The sequence below is a fragment of the Dipodomys merriami genome, unplaced genomic scaffold, assembly GCF_024711535.1.
Source record: "Dipodomys merriami isolate MVZ:Mamm:240054 unplaced genomic scaffold, mDipMer1.0.p SCAF_62, whole genome shotgun sequence".
In the NCBI taxonomy this organism is placed as follows: Eukaryota; Metazoa; Chordata; class Mammalia; order Rodentia; family Heteromyidae; genus Dipodomys; species Dipodomys merriami.
The window spans coordinates 5,485,710-5,509,612 of NW_027206202.1; the positions used below are offsets into that span (position 1 = coordinate 5,485,710).

The window sequence follows — 23,903 nt, forward strand, 5'->3', positions numbered from 1 at the left end:
AACAGAGCTTCTGCCTAGCAAGCACTAGGCCCTGAGTTCAAACCCCAGTACTGCCAAAACAATAAGAAAGGCTATGAAAAGAACTGTCCATATACGTATTCCAGGGATGAGAACAGATGGATATTCACTCTAATGTCATTATTATTAATAGTGGTGCTGGTAACTGATTTTTTTAAAACTCAGTTTTTTTCTTGTTCTGGAACTTGAACTCAGGGCTTCGGGGTCCAATTAACTACTCAGAAAATTAACTGGAGATAAGAGTTTCATGGACTTTTCCTTCTTCTGTTGGCTTCAAACCATGATCCTCAGATCTCAGCCTCCTGAGTGAGTAGCTAGGAATTCAGGCATGAACTACCAGTGTCCAACTTGAAGAATGAGGGTTTTTTTTGTTTTGTTTTGTTTTTGACTTTTGCTGGTTCTGGGGCTTGAAATCAGGGCCTGAGCACTGTCTTTGAGCCTCTTTGTGCTCAAAGCTAGTGTGCTGTACCGCTTGAGCCACAGCACCACTAGCTTTTCCTGAATAGTTAATTGGAGATAAGAGTCTCAGGGATTTTTTTTTTTCTGCCTGGGCTGGTTTCGAACCACCATCCTCAGATCTCACCTCCTGAGTAGCTAGGATTACAGGTATGAGCCACAGGCACCTAGCTTTGAATATGGAGTTTTGAGGACTTTTCTGCTTGAGCTAGCTTTGAATCATGATCCTCCAAATCTCAGACTCCTGAGTGGCCAGGATTATAGGTGTGAACTACCAGGGCCCAGCCATCTTCTCTTACTTTTGTTCAACAAGCACTTAACATTTCATCTAGGAAGCTCTTTGTCCCCCGGCCTCTTACCTGCATCTTTAAAACCAAAGGAGGATCAAGAAGAAATGGCATGATTCTCTTCCCTGAATTTCCCTTCCTGCCACTTCCCTAAATAATGATGTCACACAAATCCTAGGCAGAAAAGTCTGTGGGATTCTTACCTTCAATTAATCACCCCCCAAAAAAAGCCAGGAATGGAGCCATGGTTTAAGCAGTAGAGCGCTATAGCACCTTGAAAAAAAAAAAAAAGCTTAGGGACAGCGCCCAGAGTTCAAGCCCCAGGACTGGCACCAAAAGAAAATAAATAAAATTAAATGCCAGGCCCCAGTGGTTGTCGCGTTCTGTCTGCTGAGATTCACAGCATTTGACATCCAATTATAATTGTGGGGTCCTATAAAACAGCCCATTAACTGCCACGATGAATTCTGATCGCTTGTGGCAGGCATGGGGGGGGGCTGCTTTAGGGCTGAGGATTCGCATGTGGTTCACAGACAGCAGAGTCTTTCTGCTCTGGACGGATGGAGGGTCTGGGCCTGAGGTTTGAAGGCGTGAACCACATGCAAATCTTACGGGCTTTCCTGCCTAGGCTGGTTTGAAACCTTGATCCTCAGATCTCAGGCTCCTGGGTAGCTAGGATGACAGGTGTAAGCCACTGGGGACCCAGTCCCAGGAAACACTTTTAAATAGTCTTTAAAGAACAGATCACATTCTTTATCTGGCCCTGAGTCTAGCTGCCCCCCTCTCTCCCTCCCCACTCAGCAGCAGCAGCAGCAAAGTTTCCTGGGAGAGCAGAGCCAGGTGAGGTACTTAGGTGACTGGGTGACCGGATGAGCAGAGTGGCTGGGGTGACCCAGGTGACCCTGGCTCTTCTTACAGAGGACTCCATGGCTCTGGGCACGGGTGCGGGCATTCTGGTTGCCTGGAGCAGGGGTATAAATCAGGCAGATAAAACAGAGTCCATGGTTGCAATAGACACTTGTGAGACCAGTCCGCAACTTCTACCCATGCCCAAGGAGCCCCCTCCCAGCTCCCCACTCATGAGCATCAAAAGTACTGATAAAAGCTGGGCGCTGGTGGCTCATGCCTGTAATTCCAGCTACTCAGGAGGCTGAGATCTGAGGATTGCGGTTCAAAGCCAGCCTGGGTAGGAAAGTTCATGAGACTCTTATCTCCAATAAAACCACCAGAAAACTGGAAGTGGTGCTGTGGCTCAAGTGTAGAGCGCTAGCCTTGAGTGAAAGAGCTCAGAGAAGAGTGTCCAGGCCCTGAGTTCAAGCCCCAGGACTGACAGAACAAGGTGTTGACAAGGGTCCTCTGGGCTAGACAAATGGGTCTCACATTTGGATACTCAGCAAAATGAATTCTCCTTTAATGGCACCTGCTCAGTGCTATGAGCTTGGTTGTCCTTAAGTGAACTTCCAAGAGAGACCCCCCTCCCCCAATTAAGGCCTCATGTTTATGCACCACATCTCATGAATCTCATTATAACAGAATGCACCGTGGCCATGGACATGCGTAGTTGGAATGCTGCAATGTAACACCACCTGCCACTCAAAGCTGTGCATCATGAAGGGCCTTCTGGTGGGAGGGGCCTTCTGGTGGGAGGGGCCTTCTCTCTGCCTTTCCTCCCCCTCCTCCTCCTTCCCTTCCCCTCTCTGACCCCTTCTCCCTCCCCCTCCCTCAGCCCAAACCGACCTTCAGTGGTCCCAGATGCCCTTTCTCGGGGGGGCCCAGAAGCTCTCAGGTCCAGCTTGGCATCTTTCCAGAGCACCCCAAAGCTTCCTGTCAACTTTCTCTCCTCTCCATGTTTACATGCCAGTACTACCTGGGCCAGAAAAAGACACAGGCTTCCTGCTCTCTCCAGATTCCAGATGTTTTAAGTTTGCTCTGTGTGTGTGTGTGTGTGTGTGTGTGTCTTCTGTGTCTGTGTGTCTGTGTGTCTGTGTGAGTGTGTGTGTGTAACAGCAAGAGTATGTGACTGCCAAATGGCCACTGGTTATCATCACATTTAATGGCTCCTAGAATTCTGTGAGGGAGGGACAATGGCAATCAGCCCCTTTTACAGATGGAGGAACTGAGGCACAGACATCTTTCCTCGATCAAACTTACTAACAAAAAAAAGAGAGAGTCAAAATTAAAAACTGGGTCATTTAAATTCAAAGCTGACCCTTGGGATTTAAGCCATGTCTTTTATTGGCTAAAAATGATATTTTTAAATTTTTCTCTCTTTCTCTCTCCCTCTTTTTATTTTTCCTTTAAAGCAATGGATTTTCAACTCACAACAAACTGTGGGCTAGGGATCAATCAGAAAAGCTCTTTTCTTTTTACATTTTTCTTTTCTTTTCTTTCTTTCTTTCTTTTTTTCTTTTTGGTCGGTTGTCGGAACTCTGGGCCTGGGTGCTGTCCCTGAGCTCTTCAGCTCAAGGCAAGCACTCTACTACTTGAACCACAGCACCACTTCTGTTTTTTTTTTCTGGTGGTCAATTGGAGAGCAAAGTCTCAAAGACTTTCCTGCCAGAGCTGGCTTTGAACCTTGATCCTCAGATCTCAGCCTTAAGGCGTCAGCTACTGGTGCCAGGCTATCAGAAGACTGTGCCTGCTTAAATTCTCCCATCTTTTCTCAGGTTTTTTCTTTTCCTCTCTCATTTTTCTTTCTGGAAGGAGATCTTCCTGTCCATTCCTGGGTTTTAAGGATGAGTTCCGAGCCAGGCGCTGGTGGCTCACACTTGTAATCCTTGCTACTTAGGAGGCTGAGATCCAGAGGATTGAGGTTCAAAACCAACTTGAGCCGAAAAACCTGTGCAACTCCTTTCTCCAAGGAAAACAGCCAAAAAGCCCCAAGTAGGACCGTGGCTCAAGTGGTAGAGCTCCAGCTGAGCAAGTGTCTACTAAATTCAAACTTGGATGCTGGCAAAAAAATGAAAACAAACACAAAGAAAGAAAGGAGGAAAGTGAATTCTGTCCAACAGCATATGCATCCTTATGGAGTCTTTTTTGTCTCCGATTAAGGAGAGACAGGAATTCTTAGTGTTTTGGAGTTTTCTTTTTCTGGACTGGAGCTGGCAGCTGGTGATGAGTAGGCCGTGGATATTTGGCTGCCCAAGAGAACTTCCTGCCCCAGAGGTGGCCTTATTTTTTCCTGGGGATGATGGCAGCAGAGGTTAGCAGGGCCTCCCGTGGGCCTGCCAGCCCATCTGGGTATTTGCCAGGGCTACCAGCTCTGGAGACCACCCACGCTGCGTGTCCTGTGTCCCTCCCAGTCCCCATTGCGCTGAGCCTGGGGATTTCTTCATGGAAACCTTCCATCTGGCTTCGGCTTGCTGCCAGTTAGCTTTCCTGTCTCTGAACACGAAGGAAGGTCTTTCTCTCCCCCCATCCATTCTTATCTCTCCGTTTATGTGCCCATTTCAGTTGGGATTTATGAAGAAAGAAGAATTAACAGCATGGGCTTAAATGATGATAATAAAAATGCAAATTGACAATTTCCCTTTTATCAAGACGAAAGACTGGAAGGACAAATGCTCTAAGGTAATCGGGGCCGGGGAATGATGGGAAAGTTTTATTCTTTGCCGTTTTTCGTATCTCAATTGGATATCTATTACTTGCACTTCATAGTTTATCTTTAATTCCCCAAATGTCAAACGGGGAGAAAATAATGGAACATACATACGTGTGCTCACCATAAGAGTTTAACACATTAGCACTGGCCTAATGGTTATAGATCTTGATTTTAAGGTCATTGATTGACTGATTGATTGATTGTGTGTCTGTGTGTGTGTGTGTACTGGGACTTGAACTCAGGGCCTGGATGCTGTCCCTGAGCTTCTTTTGTGCAAGGTTAGCACTCTACCACTTGAGCCACAACACTGCTTCTGGCTCCTTTTGGTGGTTAATTGGAGATAAAAGTCTTGTGGACTTTCTTGCCCAGGATGGCTTTGAACCAGGATCCTCAGATCTCATCCTCCTGAGTAGCAAGGGTGAATCAGAGGTTTCAATACTTATTTCAGAGACGCTAATGTGCGTGTAGGAGAAGCTCATTTCTTATGAGTGGGAGAGGCAGCGAGCACTGTTAGCTGAGTCTAGATTCCTGGCGGTGAAGGACTGAATTCTGGTTTGGGGGTAGAATCTGGGGGTGTGTCCATGAATCTGGTGTCCAGGAAGCTTTATTTCCATTTCAGGGCCTGCACATCAGTTGTCTTGGCAGATTTTTAGAAACACAGTGTGCTTTTTTTTTTTTTTTTTCCACCCCTGCCCTGCAGGCCTGCATGTCCAGGGAAAGACAGGAATCTGGCTGCAAGGCATTGCCAATCCGTGCTGTATATGGTGTGTGAGACCTGGGATTCTGCATTTCCACAAGCACCAGGTGACACAGTTCATTCAGGTTGGCGGGACACACTCTGAATACTGAGCTTTCAGGAGACTTCACATTGCTCCAAAGAGCCGCGCCCAGTTAAAGCCCAGTCCCACCGGGCAGAGTTGGCAATGTGCTGGGTTAATTTTTCCTATGTAGTTTTGGAGGTACTGAGTTTTGAACCTTGGGTTTTGTACTTGACAAGGTAGGCACTTGGCCACTTGAGCCATGTGCCCAGACCCTGGATTGCAACATTTCTAGCTAGCACTTTATTTATGGAGACTTAGGTTGGGCCACAAAATCCTCTAGGTTTTGCTTGGTGTGTGTGTGTGTGTGTGTGTGTGTGTGGTGCTGGGGTTCAAGGCTAGTGCTCTACCACCTGAGCCACAGCTGCTCTTCCAGCTTTTTGGTGCTTCACTGGAGATAAGAGTCTCATAGACTTTCCTGCCTGGGTTGGCTTTGAACTGTGATCCTTAGAGTTCAGCCTCCTGAGTAGCTACGATGACAGGGCAGTGTCTGGATTTTGTTTTCATTTCTGATTGTCCCAATCATTGCCAATTATTAAAATGGAGACTTTCATTAGAGTCCTTAAAGTATTCTGAAAGTGTGATCTACTCTAGATAGAAAAGAAGAACTTATTCATATAACGTCCCAACTCATTCCCTGCTCTTTCCAAGGGGGACAAATCACCTCATTATTAGTGCATGAGAAGATTTTGTTTTGTCCACTGATACATTTTAAAAAGCCTTTTAAAATCAAGTGCCTGCGGCTCATGTCTGTAATCCTAGTTACTCAGGTGGCTGAGATCTGAGGACTGCAGTTCGAAACCAGCCCTGGCAGGAAAGTCTGTGAGACTCATCTCCAATGAAAGCCAGAAGTACAGCTGTGGTTCAACATGGTAGAGAACTAGCCTTGAGCAAAAAAAGCTCAGGGACAGCACCCAGGCCCTGGGTTCAAGCCCAGGACAGGGGAGTGTGTGTGTGTGTGTGGGGGGGGAAACGTGTGGGAGGAGTCTTTTAAACATTTTTGTTTATTTATTTAAATTCATTTAAAGGTTTGTTGGGATTTGAGGGAGTCCAGGGAGGGGCAGCCCCACTTTTGTATCTGAATTCTGAGCCCATTGAGAAAGACACCAGAAAGCACCAGAAGACAGGGGACTGCAGAATATAAGCTGTGCTGAGTGTGTTTTTGTGGCTCCTGGCCTACCAGGAGGTTTTCTGTTTACACCCCCCACACCCTCCTCCAGAGAAAGGAAGGTGTGAATCTGCAGCGCTAACCACTCACCACGCATGCGCCTACACTACACGGCCTGGGAAGTGACAAAACAAGGCTAGTTTGATCAGTTTGCTCCTTCTGAGAAGAGGAGAAATAGCAGCGCTGTGTATTCTAATTCATTACTGTTAGCAGAACTGGTACTCCATCTTTATTTTCTTTTGTGGTTCTGAGGTTGGAACTCAGGACCTCACATTTGTTTGGTTTGCTTGCTTACAACCGATACTGTGTCTCAAATGGTGTCTCCCAAACCTTCACAAACTGAAGACTGAGGTCTTTTATTCTGCTCAAGGGATGGAAAGCTTTGGTTCAGTCTCAACACAACCTAGTTCAGAAAAAAACAAACCCCTCAGGCTGTTGATAGATTACATAAACATAAACGATCCACAGGTCCAGTCCTGGGATCTAAAGCTTTTAATTCTCTCTTTTCTATCTCTTGTTTTTCAAAATTCAAGGTAAGAATTCTGATGGGCAGGTTAGCAAGTTCCCGCTTTAAAACTGTCATAAGCCGGGCACTGGTGGCTCATGCCTGTCTTCCCAGCTACTCAGGAGGCTGAGATCTGAGGATTGTAGTTTAAAACCAGGACAGGCAAGTCTGTGAGTCTCTTATCTCAAAATAGCTACCAAGAAAAGCTGGAATGGGAGCTGTGGCTCAAGTGGTGGAGCGCTAGCTAGCCTTGAGCAGAAAAAAAGTTTAGGAATAGTGCTCAGGTCCTGAGTTCAAGCCCCAAGATTGGTACCAATTCCCCTTCCCCCCCCCTCCGTCCCCAACAAAACAAAAACAAAAACAAACTGGCATAAAAGGAAGTGGAGGTGTGGCTCAAGTGGTAGAGCTTCAACCTTCAGTAAAAATGCCAAGCAGGAGAGCAAGGCCCTGTGATCAAGCCCCAGTACTGATACCAAAAAGAAAACAAACAAAAAACTAGCATATACTGAGAAGATGCCCTTTAAAAACTGGGTGCAGTTTTCAGAAGACCCGAAACCGCGTCTTACTGCTGTGACACTTGGAGAAGCCTGTGTCCTTTCATCCAATGGGAGCCAAGGTTACATTCACAGGACCTAAGAGGCAGCTTGAAACAACCAAGCCCATTGGCTGAGTGGAGCCAACCAGCTCCATCACCTACATGTCAACTGGGACAAACACCAACCCTATATATGACAGGAAAATCTTGGCAACCAAGTAGAAAACATTAGATGAATTCATTCTAAAAGTTTCTTCACTCAGCTACCTGGTGGCCGTTTGTCATCAAATTTCCCCAGAATGTTAATTGTTATACATTTGCATTCAAAATCAAAAGGAGTCTTAATATATGATTCTATAAGGGCTAATGACCTCCCCCCCTCCCCCAAGAGAAATGTCTCAGAAAAGATGGCGCATGTTGGGTGCTGATGGCTCACGCCATCAATAATCCTAGCTACTCAGGAGGCTGAGAGCTGAGGATCCTGCGCTGAAGCCAGCCCAGGTAGGCAAATCTAAGAGGCTCTAATCTCCAATTAGCAACAAAAAGCTGGAAGTGGAGGTTGGCTCAAGTGGTAGAGCGCCAACCTTGAGAACAAAAGCTCAGGGAGCACACAGTCAGGCTCTTAGTTCAAACGCCAGTATTATTCCCTTGTACTTGTGTGTGTGTGTGTGTGTGTGTGGCCACACATGCATATGCATGTGTGCTGATCCTGACGCTTGGTTTCAGTGCCTTGCACTCAAGGCTGGTGCTCTACCACTTGAGCTGCGCCTCCACGAAGGATTTTATTTCCTTACCTCACATTAATATTCTTCAAAGGCAGAAAAAATAACCAAAGGCAGGAGAGAAGTTAAAGTCCTGGCTACACTATCTTTGTGTCTTGAAGTCTTTGCCTAGGGCATTCTATCTTGGTGTGTTCCTATTATGCAGAATCCCCTTGCTCTGCTTTTCTCGAAGCCTCTCAGCACCCCAGTCCTGAGGACTCTGTAGGGTCATGTGCCCCTTACAGCCACCCACAGGAGCCTCGGCTGGGTTCACCTGGGTTCAGCGAGGCCCAGGCGGTCGGTGGAGGTGCAGCTCGAGTCCAGCTACAACTGTGCCTCCCCTTCTTCTCTCTGTGCCTAGAGAGGAACCGAACCCCCCTTCCAGAAGCCTGGGGAAGAGCACAGCAAGCCTGCAAGATGGACAGCAGCAGGCGGACTGGCGGGCCACGCCCACCCGGCACCTGTCAGTCAGCCAGGACTCAGCCACGCCCCACCCCGCACCTGTCAGTCAGCCAGGACTCAGCCACGCCCTCTCGGTACCTGTCAGCCAGCCGGGACTCAGCCACGCCCACCCGGTACCTGTCAGTCAGCCGGGACTCAGCCACGCCCCACCCGGCACCTGTCAGTCAGCCGGGACTCAGCCACGCCCACCCGGTACCTGTCAGTCAGCCGGGACTCAGCCACGCCCACCCGGTACCTGTCAGTCAGCCGGGACTCAGCCACGCCCACCCGGTACCTGTCAGCCAGCCGGGACTCAGCCACGCCCCACCCCGCACCTGTCAGTCAGCCGGGACTCAGCCACACCCTCTCGGTACCTGTCAGCCAGCCGGGACTCAGCCACGCCCACCCGGTACCTGTCAGTCAGCCGGGACTCAGCCACGCCCACCCGGTACCTGTCAGTCAGCCGGGACTCAGCCACGCCCACCCGGCACCTGTCAGTCAGCCGGGACTCAGCCACGCCCACCCGGTACCTGTCAGTCAGCCGTGATTCAATCCACCAGACACCTGTCACCCAGGCAGACGCATCACCGGTCCTGTGAGACTCAGGGAGTAAAAGAAAGGTAGTCACACACCATCCCGCTGCCTGGATTTTTGTCAGACATGCAGTTGATGAGGAAGAGGCACAGAAGGAAGTTTCTAGAAACCCGATGGTTCCTCCTTTCCACCGTACTTTTGTCTTGTGCTTTCCTTTTCTGTGTAACCCGGTGATGATTGCTTTTGTCTGTGTGTACTTTGGGGGTACAGATCCCAAAGGATGGGGACCCAGAAGGCAGAATTGCAGCTGACTCAGAGATTGGATTCTCTGGAAAAACCCCAAATGATAAAGGGACAGAGTTTACTCCATCCGACACTTCTAGTTTTGCCTTCTGTCCTGGCCCATTCCTGCTGCATTATCCATCAATGGAGAAGGTTCGGGACGGTGGAAGATGAACGCCTGACAGGTTCAATACAACACCACGGCTTGAATGCTGTGCTCTCAAGTGGCACACCGGAGCGATGGGACAAGGGTCTGAGCTGGCTTTGAACTGCGATCCTCAGATCTCAGCCTCTAGAGTATTGAGGGTTACAGGCATGAGCCACCAGTGCCTGACACAGAACACAGTTTTTGTGTTTGAAGATATCTGTCTTTGCTCTCCTTCCCACGAGTGGTAAAAGCCACATGAACTCCTTATCTGCTAGAAAATCATAGGGGCACTGGTTTATTGGTCTAAATTGATTGGTCAGCTCTCTGGTGCTGGACTCAGGATGATTCACATCTACGTAAGTTGGGGAAAGGAGATGCTAATTTGCACATCCACATTCACTGCTGCACTATCCACAATTGCCTAGCCACAGAAACAGCCCAGATGCCCCATAATAGATAAGTGCATCCAAAACAAAATGTGGTCTCTATCCACAATGGAATTTTACACAGCCATTAGAAAGAATAATACCATGCCATTTGTGGGGAAATGGATGGACCCAGAACAAATCATGTTAAGTGAGGTAAGCCAAGCTCAGAGAGACAAACAGCACAGATTTTCTCTCATATGCGGAAGCTAGATCTAAAATACACCAGGACATGATAAATTATGCGGGACTCTAAGCATTCACACACAGTGAGACCAAAGGAAGTTATTCTTAGGAGAGGAACACAAAGGTGCCATGCCTATGTGCATCTGATCATACAAAATAATATTTATCAAAATGAACCCCAGGAAATAGAAAGAACAGGATTTTTTCATTATTCTTTTTCTTTTTTTTTTAATCTATCTTTGGGAGGGTAGGTGGGGCACAGAAATGGAGGGATACAGGGTGAACAAATGCAGCTGTGGTACTCCCTAGCCACTATGTGGAAAATGAACTATACCACTTGTGGGTGGGGAGGGAAAGGGGAAAACTGGGAGAGAGCGAAGGAAGGGGTGACATTGTCCACAAAGCATCGAAGGTACTCATTACCTGACTTATGAAATGGACAATTCCTCTGTATATCACCTTTACTATCACAATAAAATAGTAATCAAAAAGAGAGTGTCTATCTCTGCTCCTAGTACAGGGAGGTGTGTGGGGTTCATGCTAGACTGGAAAAAGAATGTGGACTGGAAAGCATTGCAGATGGACCCAGGATTTAGCCCAGTCTCTATAATTTGGTCGACACGCACCTAGACAGGTATACAGCATTCTTCCTTTTCATCCCTTTAAAGAGGCAGCTCTCCCTGGCTCCTGTCCCAGCTTTCTCTAGGATCGCCCTTCCTGTCCCCCAAGCCCAATGCAGCATAGAGTCATTGTGTCTGTGCCTCGGGTTCTCACTGATCTGAGCTGCATGGACAAGGGCCAGGAACAGAGATTAACACAGTGTGCAACCCAGACTCCCATCCAGTTCCCCTGTGCATTCAATTGGTGGAGGTCCACGCTGGGTGAATGGAACCCCCGTGACCCCTCATTTGTATAGTATCTTGTCTAGTGAGTTCTTCTTGATCTAAGTTGCACAGCAAGACCTCCCATATCCTTCTGGGCCATTGTACCCGGGTCTCTGGACCTGACTTATTCCGTGGTAGCCATGGACATTGGGTTTCTGTGGTCAGAGCCCAGAGTTTAGACTGAAGCACCCACTCGAGACAAGGTGCTGTGTGCTTGGTTCTGTAGCAGCTGCAGACTTCAGCTGACAGTGTGACAGACATTACTACCACAAGCAGAGAAGCGAGAGTAAAGGCCACATACTGAGAGCCTACTGTGTGCTGGGCAAATACATCCTCACTTTAGCTCCACAACAAACTTTCTCTTTCTTTCTTTTTTTTTTTTTTAGGCCCAAGACTGGAACTCGAACTCAGTACCTTGCTGCTTTCACTCACCGGCTAACTCTCTACCAACAGAGCCATGGCTCCAACCCTCAACCTTTTTATTTTGCAGGTCCTGGGGCTTGAACTCAGGGCTTGAGTGCTGTCCCTAAGCTTTTGTGCTTGAGCACTTGAGCCACAGCTCCACTTCTGTATTTTTTTGTTGTTGTTGTTGGTTAATTGAAGATGAGAATCTCACGGATTTTTCTGTCCAGGTTGGCTTTGAACCACCATCCTCAGATCTCAGCCTCCTGAGTAGCTAGGATGACAGGCGTGAGCCACCAGCACCCGCTCTTTCCTTATACCGCTTCTCCTTCTCTACCCTCATTTGATCCTTTGCCAGACCCAAGTCTCCTTGCGCTAGCAAGCTCTCTTTTGGGTGGTCTTCATTTACTTCTCAGTCCTTCCTTGCTGAGTGGAATGCAGATAGGTGGATCGCTGTCCCGAATCATTCCAGTGCACCCATCCCAAACCTCTTGGTTTCTTCTGAGCTATTAGTGACAGAGTTGCACATTTGTGTGGCATTGCTGGGAATTTTGAGCAATCCAGACAGAGATGGTGTCACACACACACACACATACACACACACACACACACACACACACACACACACACACACACACACACACACACACACATGCCCTGAGGAACCTTTTTGGTCTCACCCCGAATAGTCAAATTTCATCTGCTTAAACTACACTAATTTGGAAACTGCCAGTTTGCCCTGCGGCAGACTCAGTGTTCAGGGACATTTGCCCTGGATTTAAAATCAGAGCCTTCTCAGCAGATTCATGTTCTCCAGATTTCCCTCATTTCCACTCGGGTTTCTAAGGTACTAGAGCACCTCTCATTTGCATACAATGATTGATATGCTAATTACAGCAGACTCATGCCTATTCATGAAGGCTGAGAGGTCACTCAGTTGGTGCAGTTAGAGGATTCATGTAACCGCAAGGATTAAGGCTGGATTTAGGTGCATGGAATTCATAATTTTCATCTGTTCTATGAAGTCTTTACGGTCACTGTAAACAAGCATATGTCGCTGGCTGTTTCGGGTGCTGGCTGGGGTGACAGCTTTGTGTCTCAATGTGATTCTGGCCCCATTGACCACCAGGTTACCCTTGCGAGATTCCAGGACACCAAATATGTTTGAGTGGGGAATGAATCAGGATGAATTCTTGTGTGTGTGCATGTGTGTGTGTGTGTGTGTGTGTGTGTGTGTGTGTGTGTGCACGCGCATGCGTGAGTGTCAGTACTGGGGCTGGAACTCAGGGCCTCTCGTTCCTGATTGGCTTTTTGTTGTTGTTGTTGTTCAAGAGTGGAGCTCTACCACTTGAGCTTGATCCATACCGTTAGCCCAGCTTTTTGCTGGTTATTTTGGAGATGGAGTCTCATGGTTTTTCTGACTAGGCTGGGACAGTGAACTGAGATCCTCTGAATCTCAGTCTTTTGAGTAGCTTGGATTACAGGCATGCACCCGCAGCACCCGTATTCCTCCTTCAGGCCAGTGTGGTACAGTCTCGATCCTGAACTTCATGGATTGCGGTGGAGATTTTTCCACACACAATTGCACTGCAGTAACTGCAATAACACAGTAAGAGGCACTCCAAGGCCAAGGGGAGGGAGGGGTGGAGGCCCGGAAAGGCCAAGAAAGGCGATCACCTGTGAGGCAGGAGCTGGGGAATAGGAAGGGGCAGGAGAGGAGCAGAAACAAAGTTGGGGGTCCCCATGGGCTCCATGCTGGGGGGTCTGGAGGCTACCCTGAGCTTCTGGGACAGACTCAAGGCGAGGTTGGGAACTCATGTCTCCAGATGAGGCTCACTGGGGAGGGGGCCTGGGGGCGTGGACAGCCCCTGTCCACCCATGGCAGCCATGTGGAACCCTAGTGGGCAGAGTCCAGGAAGCCAGACTTCCTTTTCCTCTCGTTTGTTTTTAAGGAGAAAGTAAAAATGCATAGTTTTCTATAAATGCTTCCAGTTTTGTAACCGTTGGTAGGTATTTTAGAACATTATGCTGGCCACGTATCAAGATATCTGATGTCTCTCCAGCTCTCGGCTCTTGGGTTTGCAATTTCCAATTCAAAGCGCCTAGATCGCCTGTGCTGTGCCACGTGACCTCCTTGCAGTACCACGTGACCTCCCTTGCAGTGTCACGTGACCCTTCTGCACCATGCTCTTCCAGCGGTCCCTCCCCCTGCACCTCAGCCCTGATCCTCTGTGCACCCCCCTTCCCGGCCCTCCCCACCTTCCCTGGTGTCAGTTGCCCCATGTCCTAGGAAGAATGAATGAATGAATGAATGCATGCATGCATGAATGCATGCATGCGCTCCTTGCTGCAGGCCTGGCTTCCAGAATCAACAACATGAAGGACACAAAGTGCCATATTTATTTCACAGGGACAAGCATGATTCTGTGCATGCTGAACACGAAGCTCGTGTGAGGAAGTTACCCGTAACAGGAGAGTTATGTGCTTTTGAGTCCGTGGGGGATGGGAACAGTCACGCGTGGGCCTCCTCCTCCAAGCACAGGTGAGCGTGTGGCCCTAGAATCCAGCCTCTCCTTCCTGATAGCAGTGTCCCCTGGCCCTGCCCATCCTCAGCCCTGCTTTTGCGGCTATCCCACCCCTACTGCCCGCTGGGGGCTGCTGGGGATACTGAGGCTCCCAGGGAAGGTGCATGCCACGCGCAACCATGAGCCCACTCCTGGATGGATGGTGACAGGGACAGGTCGCTGTGCCCAGAGCCACAGAGCCATGCAGAACGGCCACCACTTACAGATACCTGTCACCATTGGAAAGAGCCACCCCTTTTCCAGCTGTGTCCCCCAGGGCTTCTCATGGAAAGAGGGAGGAAGACTCTGGACCTGAATGGACATACCAGAGGCAGATTGCCTTTGCTTGGTGAGAGCCAGTGGCAGGCTGCCTTCCCGGCCCCCTCAACCAGGGGTCTCTCGGCCTCTGTGGGGCTCTCTCATTTCAAGATGACCCCCCCCCTCCAGGGGACCCAGGTGGGGAAGCTAGGAATGTTCTTGGCAGACAGGGATCAGAGGCTCGGGGAGGACATCGGGAGGAAGGCGCGCACGCACCCTGGCGTTGGAAAAGTGGCTTATTCCCATCGGAAATCCTGCCCCACGGTTTCATAAAATTTAATATTATAAGGTCTATAAAATTCCCGCAGCTGGTCTATCACCTCGGGGTCAATCTGTACATGAGTTCTGCCTTTTGATTTGCCTAGGCACCGAGGCGAGACGCTCGATTCTGGTTTTTTCAAGCAAGGGAATCCTTTGGTCTTGTTGAAATAGAAATGCTTGTCGGTGATGAAGCGTTTGATGCCCAGGAAATCCTGCACGCGCCCCATCTCCCCCGCGGGGTCGGTGATGAGGCGCTCCCCGCTGACGAAGTGGATCTGGGCCAGGGGGAAATACCGCAGCCAGCTCTCCAGGTGCAGGGCGTACATGCCGATGCGGATGGCGCTCCACGACACGTCCACCAGGCCCAGGCTGCGGTTGCGGAAGGACAGACCCTCGAAGGTGGGGATGTCCGGCTTCTTGGACAGCGTCTGGGTGTAATCGGAGATGGCCCTGGTCACCGGGTTCCGGACCACCACGATCAGCTTGGTGTCCCTGGACATGTTGAAGATCCGCCGCGGGGCTTCTTGGGTGACAAAGTAACTGGGTGTCTTCTCTAGGGTGATCTGAGTCTCCAGGGTCCTGGGCATCAGGCTCCTGCGGGGGAAGAGACACAAGGCCGGGTCAGACAGAGCTCCCCCAACCCCCCAGAGGTCAGGACCCAGCAAAGCCTCCACATCCCTCCAACCCCCTCACCTGGTGAGGAGCCTATTTTGTTTTCTTTCTTTCTTCTCTCTCTGTCTCTTTCATAAATTAAAATTGGGCCTGGTGCTAGTGGCTCATACCTGTAATCCTAGCTAGTCAGGAGGCTGAGATCTGAGGATCGTGGTTCAAAGCCAGCCCTGGCAAGAAAGTCTATGAGACTCTCACTAACTCCAATTAATCACCAGAAAACCACAAGTGGCGCTGTGGTAGAGCACTGGTCTTGAGAGCTAAGGGACAGCGCCCAGGCCCAGAGTTCAAGCCCCACAACCGACCAGAAAAATAAAATAGAATTGTTATTATAAAGGTAATGTACAGAGGGTGACAGTGACATAATTCAGGGAAAGAGGATGTTTCTTTTTGGACAATGTCACCCCTTGAACTGGTGGCTCACATCTGTCCTCCTAGCTACTCAGGAAGCTGAGAGCTAAAGATCGAGGTTTGAAATCAGCCCACACAGACAAATGCCATGAGTGTCTTCTCTAATTAATCAGCAAAAAAGCCAGAAAGGGAGGTGTGGCTCAAGTAGTAGAGCACCAGCCTGGTGAAAACAAGAACAATAAAAACTAAGCAAGAACATGAGGCTCTGAGTTCAAGCCCCATGGAACTTCCTTGCTTAGAGAACACAGCCCTCTCTATCATTTCCCCGCAGGTCAGAGAGGAAGTTTCGATTGCTTGTTTCCAGACACTAGCAAATGGCTGAACTTCTCTTAACCTGTAATGGCTTTAAGTGTCACCCTGTCTTGTCTGCACAGCTCTGCAGAAAACACCAACAGAATGGTTCAGGGCTCACTGTGTGGATGCCCCTCCCATCTCCTGTGTGAATTCACACCACAGCCAATCATGGTTCTTACATCGGGTCTCAGCCCGAGGTAATTAATTCACAAAGAGAAAAGATAGTAGGGTGGGTGGTGCTGGTAGCTTGCTACATCCTTGCTGAAGCCCATTCGACCCCCAAATCCTGTGCCTTGTGGCATTTGTCTTGGGTCCTACTGTGTAATACACCCACGGAGGTCAGCTCTGTCTCCCTGCACCCCTTGCAATACAGAACTGAGCTAAGGGTCTTGTGCTCTACCGCTGGAACCAGGCCCTCCAACTCTTTTTGCTTTAATGACTTTTCAGATAGGGTCTCACACTTTTGCCTTGGGCCTGGCCTCAGACCACAGTCCTCTTGCATGGTTGGGATGACCGATGTGGTCTCCGACACCTGTTTGTGTGAATTTTGTTTTGATTTTGGGATAGGACCTCAAACTACAACCATCCTATCTCTTCCTCAAAAGTAGTGGGATTGGGCTGGGAAGGTGGCTCAGTGGTAGAGCGCTTGCCTTGCATGCCTGAGGCCCTGGGTTCGATTCCTCAGCACCACATAAGCAAAAATGAAAAAAAACCGGAAGTGGCGCTGTGGCTCAAGTGGTAGAGCGCTAGCCTTGAGCTGAAGAGCTGAGGGACAGCGCCCAGGCCCAGAGTTCAGGCCCCACGACCGGACCCCCCCCCCCCAAAAAAAAAAGTAGTGGGATTAATGGGTGTGAGCCACCCTACCTGGTCTTGTCGTGGGGCCATCTTAACGGTGGACTGAGCATGTGTGGAATGAAAGAGATCTTTTCTGGAAAAACTCACTTGGGAGTCCACATGGCCTGGATTTGAAGAAGGTATCAGCCATGCTCGTGGCCAGGTACTGTAAACCCCAGACACAAATAAGCACATAGCTGCGTCTCAACCATCTCTCTCGGGCTGCATAATTACCCCACGATGTGGTTTCTCACTGGGGCTGGAGGAATCTGGGGCAGACGACAGCAAATCACCAACGCAACAGTCAGCCGCAGAGCCTGGATTCAAGTGTGACTTCAGCACTCAGGAAAATGTGAGGAGAGGAAATAAAAATGATCTTGGCACCAAAACAGCCTTTCTAGGGATGAGACAAACACCCCAAAGGAAGAGACTCAAAAGTTAGACTGCCTTTAAAAAAAAATCTAAGCCTCTACAAAGGGAAAATACCCATCACTGAAATAAAAAGAAAATAGCTGATTGGAAAAATATATATATATTTGTAGTATGCATTCTAGACAGACAGTTTTATAGAATGTTCATCTACATAATCGATCTAATTTCTGTATTTTTTTCAGACCTCTTGGAAATCCAGAGAAAGAGAATGAGCCAGTTGGAGCAAGAGAAGAGCTGGTAGCAAAAGCAACAGCTGGAAAATATCTCAGTCTCACACTCCATGGTCTCTCAATGCAACTCAGTAGAGCTCAGGATTAAAGAAATGTGAATTAGAACCACCAAGAGAACCTATCATTCACTTGTAAGTCTCAAGAAAATTGTTTTCCATTTTGGAAACATGACTCTGTGTGTGTGTGTGTGTGTGTGTGTGTGTGTGTGTGTGTGTGTGTGTGTGTACACCTATGGCTCAGCATCTACCAGTGCCAGGCAATACCACATCTAACTGATCGCTAATTCCAACTGGTAAACTTCTCACTCTCCTTTGACTCTTCACCCCAGCCGGCCGAGGATCATCACGGCTGTCCTTCACTGTGGTCAGTGTTGCAGGAAGCTATTCACCGCCATTCCCTGGCTAGACTACTTTCTAGCTCACATTCTAAGCCTGTGGGCCCTGTGTGACCCTCTCCAGTGACATCAGCATCCAAGAAACAAGATGGTGCCCAGGGGAGGTGTGGAACCAAATGGTATTTGAGGGAGGTCTCTATCCCTTTGGTGTCTCCACGAGTCAATCTCAATAAACACACAGTACACATAATCAGTCAAACCTTTTTGCTGTGGTCACTTCCTGCCCAGCTGCCCATCTGGACCACGATCCACCTATTCATTCTCCTTACAAAGCTAGGATGACAGGTGTGCTGTACCATGTTCAGCTATTGGTCAAGGAGGGGGTCTCATACACTATCTTCTTCGTTGTTGTTCAGACTAGCCTTGGACTTTAGACCTTCCTATCTCAGCTTCCAAAGTAGCTAAGATTTCAGGCATCAGCCACCAGCACCTGGCACTATTCTAGTATTGTGTGCGCACACTCATACTGTGGCTTGAACTCAGGGCCTGAGCATGGATGACTTTTTTGCTTTTTTGCTTAAGGCTACCACTTGAGCTACACCTCTGTTTCCACTATTTAGTTGGTTTATTGAGGGTAAGAGTCCCACAATCTTTATTACCCAGGCTGGCTTTGAACTATCTTTTAAATTATACTTATTATAATATTTTACCATGCTAGTCAATAGTTTTCAAATACAAATTTAATTAAGTGCATCCTATGATAATCATATGTACCTACCAAAATCCTACTAATTATTCCATTGTGATTTATGTTTGTTTGAGGCCTAAAAAATGTATTAATATTTTAAATCGGAGGCAAAAACCGAAGCAAGGGGGATTATTGCCCAAAAAGAAATGGAGTCTTTGCTTGACAAGTGACTGTAACCCCTCTGTACATCACCTAATACTTAAAGAATTAAATCCTACTGTTAGCCAAGTGAGTCCCTTCCCATAGCTTAGTCCACTCCTTCCCCTCTCCACAGCTTAGCATACTCCCTTCCTAGGCAACATCAGGCCCGTGTAGTAAAGGCAGTAAATAATCAACTTCCAGCCCCTCTACCTAGGGATGGCACTTCTCTGGGGCAGCTACCACCATCTAAGGCAACAAGAGCCCCTTAGAGTGACCTTCAGGTCTGGGCAGCTGCAGGCCCCTTATCTACTACTCAGACAGCAGCCATAAATCCTAGTCTGCCATGATGAAGCCCCTGGCCCACACATCCACACCAGGGTCTCTGCCTCCTGGCCCCTTCTAGCCCTCCCAGACCTCCTAGGTCACCCCAGACAATAGCTGGTGCTTCTTCTCATTCCTCCCTTGTAAGAAGGAATCTTGCCAGCTCCCTTTCCCAGCAATAAGCCTTTCTTTTGTTCTTTGTACCTGGATGTCTGCATGGTTCTCGGGCAAAGTCTAATTAATCTTATTTAAGCTAAGACCTACTGTAATAAAAATATCATGCAAAAGCTGGGAACCAGTGGCTCACGCCTATAATGCTAGCTACTTGGAAGACTGAGATCTGAGGATCATGGTTTGAATTCAACCCTAGACAGGAAAGTCCATGAGACTCTCCAAGTAAGCACCAGAACACTGGAAGTGGAGCTGTGGCATAAGTGGTAAGAGTACTGTCTTTGAGCAAAAGAGCTCAGGGACAGTGCCCAGGCCCTGAGTTCAAACCTCATGACTGACCGGAAATAAAAGAAAAAAAGAAAAGAATAACATCTGCCATCTTGGCTCCAAGTACAGCTTTCCAGGCCAACCAGCAGCCACTGACTGGAGGAGAAAATGGCCACCCAGTGGTCTTTGGAGCCTGTCTCTCAGATCTGAGCATCTTTACCTTCAACACACAAGTCTCTCATGCCGTAGCACGTGCCCCACCCAGGAGTGCTCAGATCCACTCTAAAGATTCATCGGTACTCACGCATTCTAAATACTTCCAGAAAATTCCCGAAACTTCCAGATTCTCCAGCCAATGACTGGATAAGACCAGGAGTTTACTCTGCTTTTTTTTTTTTTTAACACCAAGCCTATGACCTCACACTCCAGGGCCCCCCCGGGGGTTGGAATGGTGTGGCGAAGATGAGCTCCATCACCTAGCCCTACTTCCTGTGGTACTGCAACTCCTCTTAGTGGGAGATGCTCAAACAACAAAGTTGTAAATGCATTTATGTATTTTGGTATTGGAAGCCACCTGTGTAACCATCAGCTCCCCAGGTCTGAGGCCTGATCAACTTGGAGGAATCTGGACTCTGTGTCTGGATCTCTGTCTCTGTCTCTCTGTCCTTGTCTCTGTCACTCTCTCTGATGCTGGTGCTAGGGCTTGACTGTAGGGCCTTGTGCTCTTGCTTGGCTTTTTTTGCTCACGACTGGTGCTTTACCACTTGGGCTGCACCTTCACATCCAACAGCTTTTTGCTGGTTACTTGAACTTTCCTGCCCGGGCTGGCTTTGAACGGTGATCCTCAAATCTCAGCTTCCTGAGTAGCTAGGACTCCAGATGTGAGCCCCCAGTGCCCAGCTTGGGCATGCCAATCTCGTTCCTCCAGGAGCTTTCCTGCCTCTCTACCCAGGGACAACGGCCAGCTCCATCCCTTATGTCCTCAAGTTCTTCAAACCTGGTGACTGGCCAGCCTGGGTCTGCCTCTGCACGGGGCATCATCTTCAACACCGCAGCCTTGAGGGAAGCCCCAGGGAGAGGCCAATAATCTGACTCGCTGATGGTCAGGGGAGAAAGATAGATCTCCAAAGATTTGTTCTTCATATCCTTCACCAGGGGCCCAGTTTCATGATGGAGATACCCTCCGTGAGACCCCATGATCGTGACCTCAAACCCTTACAACCTCCCATCCCTGGACCCCAGGGCCCCTGGGTGTTTTCCCAGAGGAGATGCACCAATGTTACTTTCTAAAGCCTGAAGTTTATCTCTCTCACATCTCCAGGCATGAACATGCAATTGTCCTGCACATCTGCTTCCCCCCAGTGGAAAACATCTTCCCATCAGGAAGATGGTGGCCCCTCACTTCTAGGGGTCTTTAGTGCCTGGCTCTGTGGCATCCTATTCCAGACAAGCAAGAGAAAGAATCAAATGCACCAATGGAGTGTGTGTGTGTGTGTGTGTGTGTGTGTGTGTGTGTGTGTGTGTGTGTGTGTGTGTGTGTGTGTGTGTGTCCCAGGGCTCCAACTCAGGGTCCCTGAGCTTTTATGCTCAATGATAGTGCTCTACCACTTGAGCCACAGCTCCACTTTGTCTTTTTTGCTGGTTCCTTGGCAGTAAGAGTCTCATGGACTTTCCTGCCGGAGCTGGCTTCAAACCGTGATCCTCAGATCTCAGCCTCCTGAGTAGCTAGAATGACAGATGTACATCTGGCTTCCACCAGTGCTTTGTGTGGAAAGGCATCGTGATGGAAATCAAAAATGCCTCCATTCTTGATCTTAAGAGTTTTTCAGCTGGGAGCAATGGCTCATGCCTGTCATCCTAGCTACACAGGAGCCTGAGATGGGAGGCTCAAGGTTTGAAACCAGCCTGGGCAAGAAAGTTCATGAGATTCCTACCTTCCATTAACTAGCAAGTGGAGGCGTCACTCAAATGGTAGAGCACTAGCCTTAAGCTAATTCAAGCCCCAGTACTGGCACAAGAAAGATTAAAACAAAGGAAGAAAAGAAAAGAAAAGAAAGACAAAAAGGAAGGAAGGAAGAAGGAAAGCAAGCAAGCAAGGAAGCAAGAAATAAAGAAACTGGGCACCGATGGCTCACGCCAGTAATTCTAGCTACTCAGTAGGCTGAGATCTGAGGATTAGGGTTGGAAGCCAGCCCAGGGAGGAAAATCTGTGAGACTCTTATCTCCAATTAACCACAGAAAACTGAAAGTGGTGCTGGCTCAAAGTGATAAAGTGCTAAGCCTTGAGCACAAAGAGGCTCAGAGACAGCACCCAGGCCTTGAGTTCAAGCCTCAGGACTGGCAAAAAAAGAAAAGAAATAAAGAAATGGACCCAAAGCCCTTTGATGGTAAGCACTGGACACCAGGATCTAAACCTCAGCACTGATGCCATACTTATTCTCATAACCTTCGGGCTATGAACCTCATTAAAGTGAGGTAAGACAATGATGCCTGCTAACAGGATTAATATTTAATATTGCTCTATAATTTATAGGCAACTCAAATTAAAGCTTTAATAGATGGAGAGATGGGAAATCATAATATTAGAAAGACACCAATTTTTTTTCTCAAGTTAATCTGTAAACCAAGTGCAATTCCAGCTCAACTCTCAGAAGGACTTGAAAACATTGAACTTGACAAAATCATTATGTTTCTTTTGGAGTAGTAAATGAATGCAAAGAGCCAATGCATTTGTTAGAAGGAAGAGCAGGAGGGAGGAAATGGTCACATTGCATATGAAGATGCATGTAAAAATTTAAAAAATGAACTCAAGGCTGGGCACTGGTGTTCCAAGCCTGCAATCCTAGCTACTCAGGAGGCGGAGATTTGAGGATCTTGTCTTAGAATTGGCCTGGGCAGGAAAGTCTGTGAGACTCTTGTCTTTAATTAAGCAGCAAAAAGCCAGATGTGGAGGTGTGGCTCAAATGGTAGAGTGCCGGCCTTGAGCAACAAAGCTAAAGGACTGAATTCAAGCCCCAATACCACCACACACACACACACACACACACACACACACACACACACACACACACACACACACACACACACAATAAGCAGGATCATGTTGCGATTGGCAAGCTAATATTCTCAGGGAATGGAGCTAGCCTTTCTCATTCATAGCGGACTCCACAATTAAGGCCAGATGAGTGACCTAACCTAATGTCAGAAAGAATGAAAACTTCATTGGGCGCTGGTGGCTCATGCCTGTCATCCTAGCTACTCAGGAGGCTGAGATCTGAGGATCGTGGTTCAAAGTCAGCCCAGGCAGGAAAGTCCATGACACTCTTATCTCCAATTAGCCACCAGAAAATTGAAGTAGTGTGGTGGCTCAAAGTGGTAGAGCACTGTGCTCAGGGACAGCATCCTGGCCCTGAGTTCAAGCCCCACAATGGACAAAAGGAAAAAGGAAAAGAATGTCAATCTCAGCAAGCGTTGTGAATGCTCAAGGATGATCGCTCACAGGAAGAAGAGCCAAGGAGCCACAAATGTGGCCATCCAGAAACTTTCATGTTTTAGAAGACCAAAACTCACCATAAAGGAAGCAAACAAAAATCAAAGTCTGCCTCATAAGTAATACTCAGATATTGAACATCGCCAGTACAGTGTTTTCATAAATCACCACCACCACCACCACCAAAATGTCCCTAACAGAAAACTGAGAAGACCATACAATTCCTGCAAGAAGACAGAAACTTGGCTAGACACTGAAATCCATTAGGTAGTTAAGGCTTACAAATGAAATCCAAATAGATAGCATTCTGACCTATCACAATACTAAACTTTCCTCGGTCACCTGTGGCATGCTCTCCCTGAGCAAGGACGAGGGTGGCAGCAGATCCGCTTACTGTGCCAGGCCTCTGTCATTCTCAAAATACGAAGATGGTTGCACAGCATTTGTCTGAGGATACTCAGCAGGGCTTTATTTACTTAGAGTGGCAGAATAATTAAATGTTACCCTGTGAGTATAAGCAGCACTTTACAGCTGGGCTCGGTGGCTTATACCTGCAATCCTAGCCACTCAGGAGGCTGAGAGCGGAGGCTCACGGTTTGAGGCCAGCCCAGGCAAAAAAGTCCACGAGTCTCTTCTCTCCAATGAACCAGCAAAAAGTTGGGCTGAACTCAGGTGTTGGTGACTCACACCTGTAGTCCTCGGTACTCAGGAAGCTGGTTGAAAGCACCCCAAGCAGGAAATCCATGAGACACTTTATCTCCAATTAACTACCAAAAAGCTGGAGATGACTCTGCAGCTCAAAGCACTGGCTTTGAGCACAGAAGCTTAGGGACAGCGCCCAGGCCCTGAGTTCAAGTACCAGGTCTGGCATAAAAAGTTAGGTTGGAGACATGGTTCAAGTGGTAAAGTACCTGACAAGCAAGCAAGCCCAGCAAGTAAGTGCAAGGTCCTAAATTCAAGCCCCAAT

General features: G+C 48.2%; 1 protein-coding gene across 1 annotated transcript in view; it reads right to left on the bottom strand.

Moving 5' to 3' along the window:
• Positions 1–13,849: 13,849 nt before the first annotated feature.
• The window catches only part of Hs3st2 (heparan sulfate-glucosamine 3-sulfotransferase 2), a 70,529-nt gene continuing 60,475 nt past the window's right edge, over positions 13,850–23,903 (bottom strand). Inside the window, exon 2 of the mRNA XM_070004014.1 lies at positions 13,850–15,188. Within this exon, the coding sequence (XP_069860115.1) occupies positions 14,570–15,188 (619 nt within the window). The 3' untranslated portion in view covers positions 13,850–14,569. The remainder of the gene's footprint in view (positions 15,189–23,903) is intronic.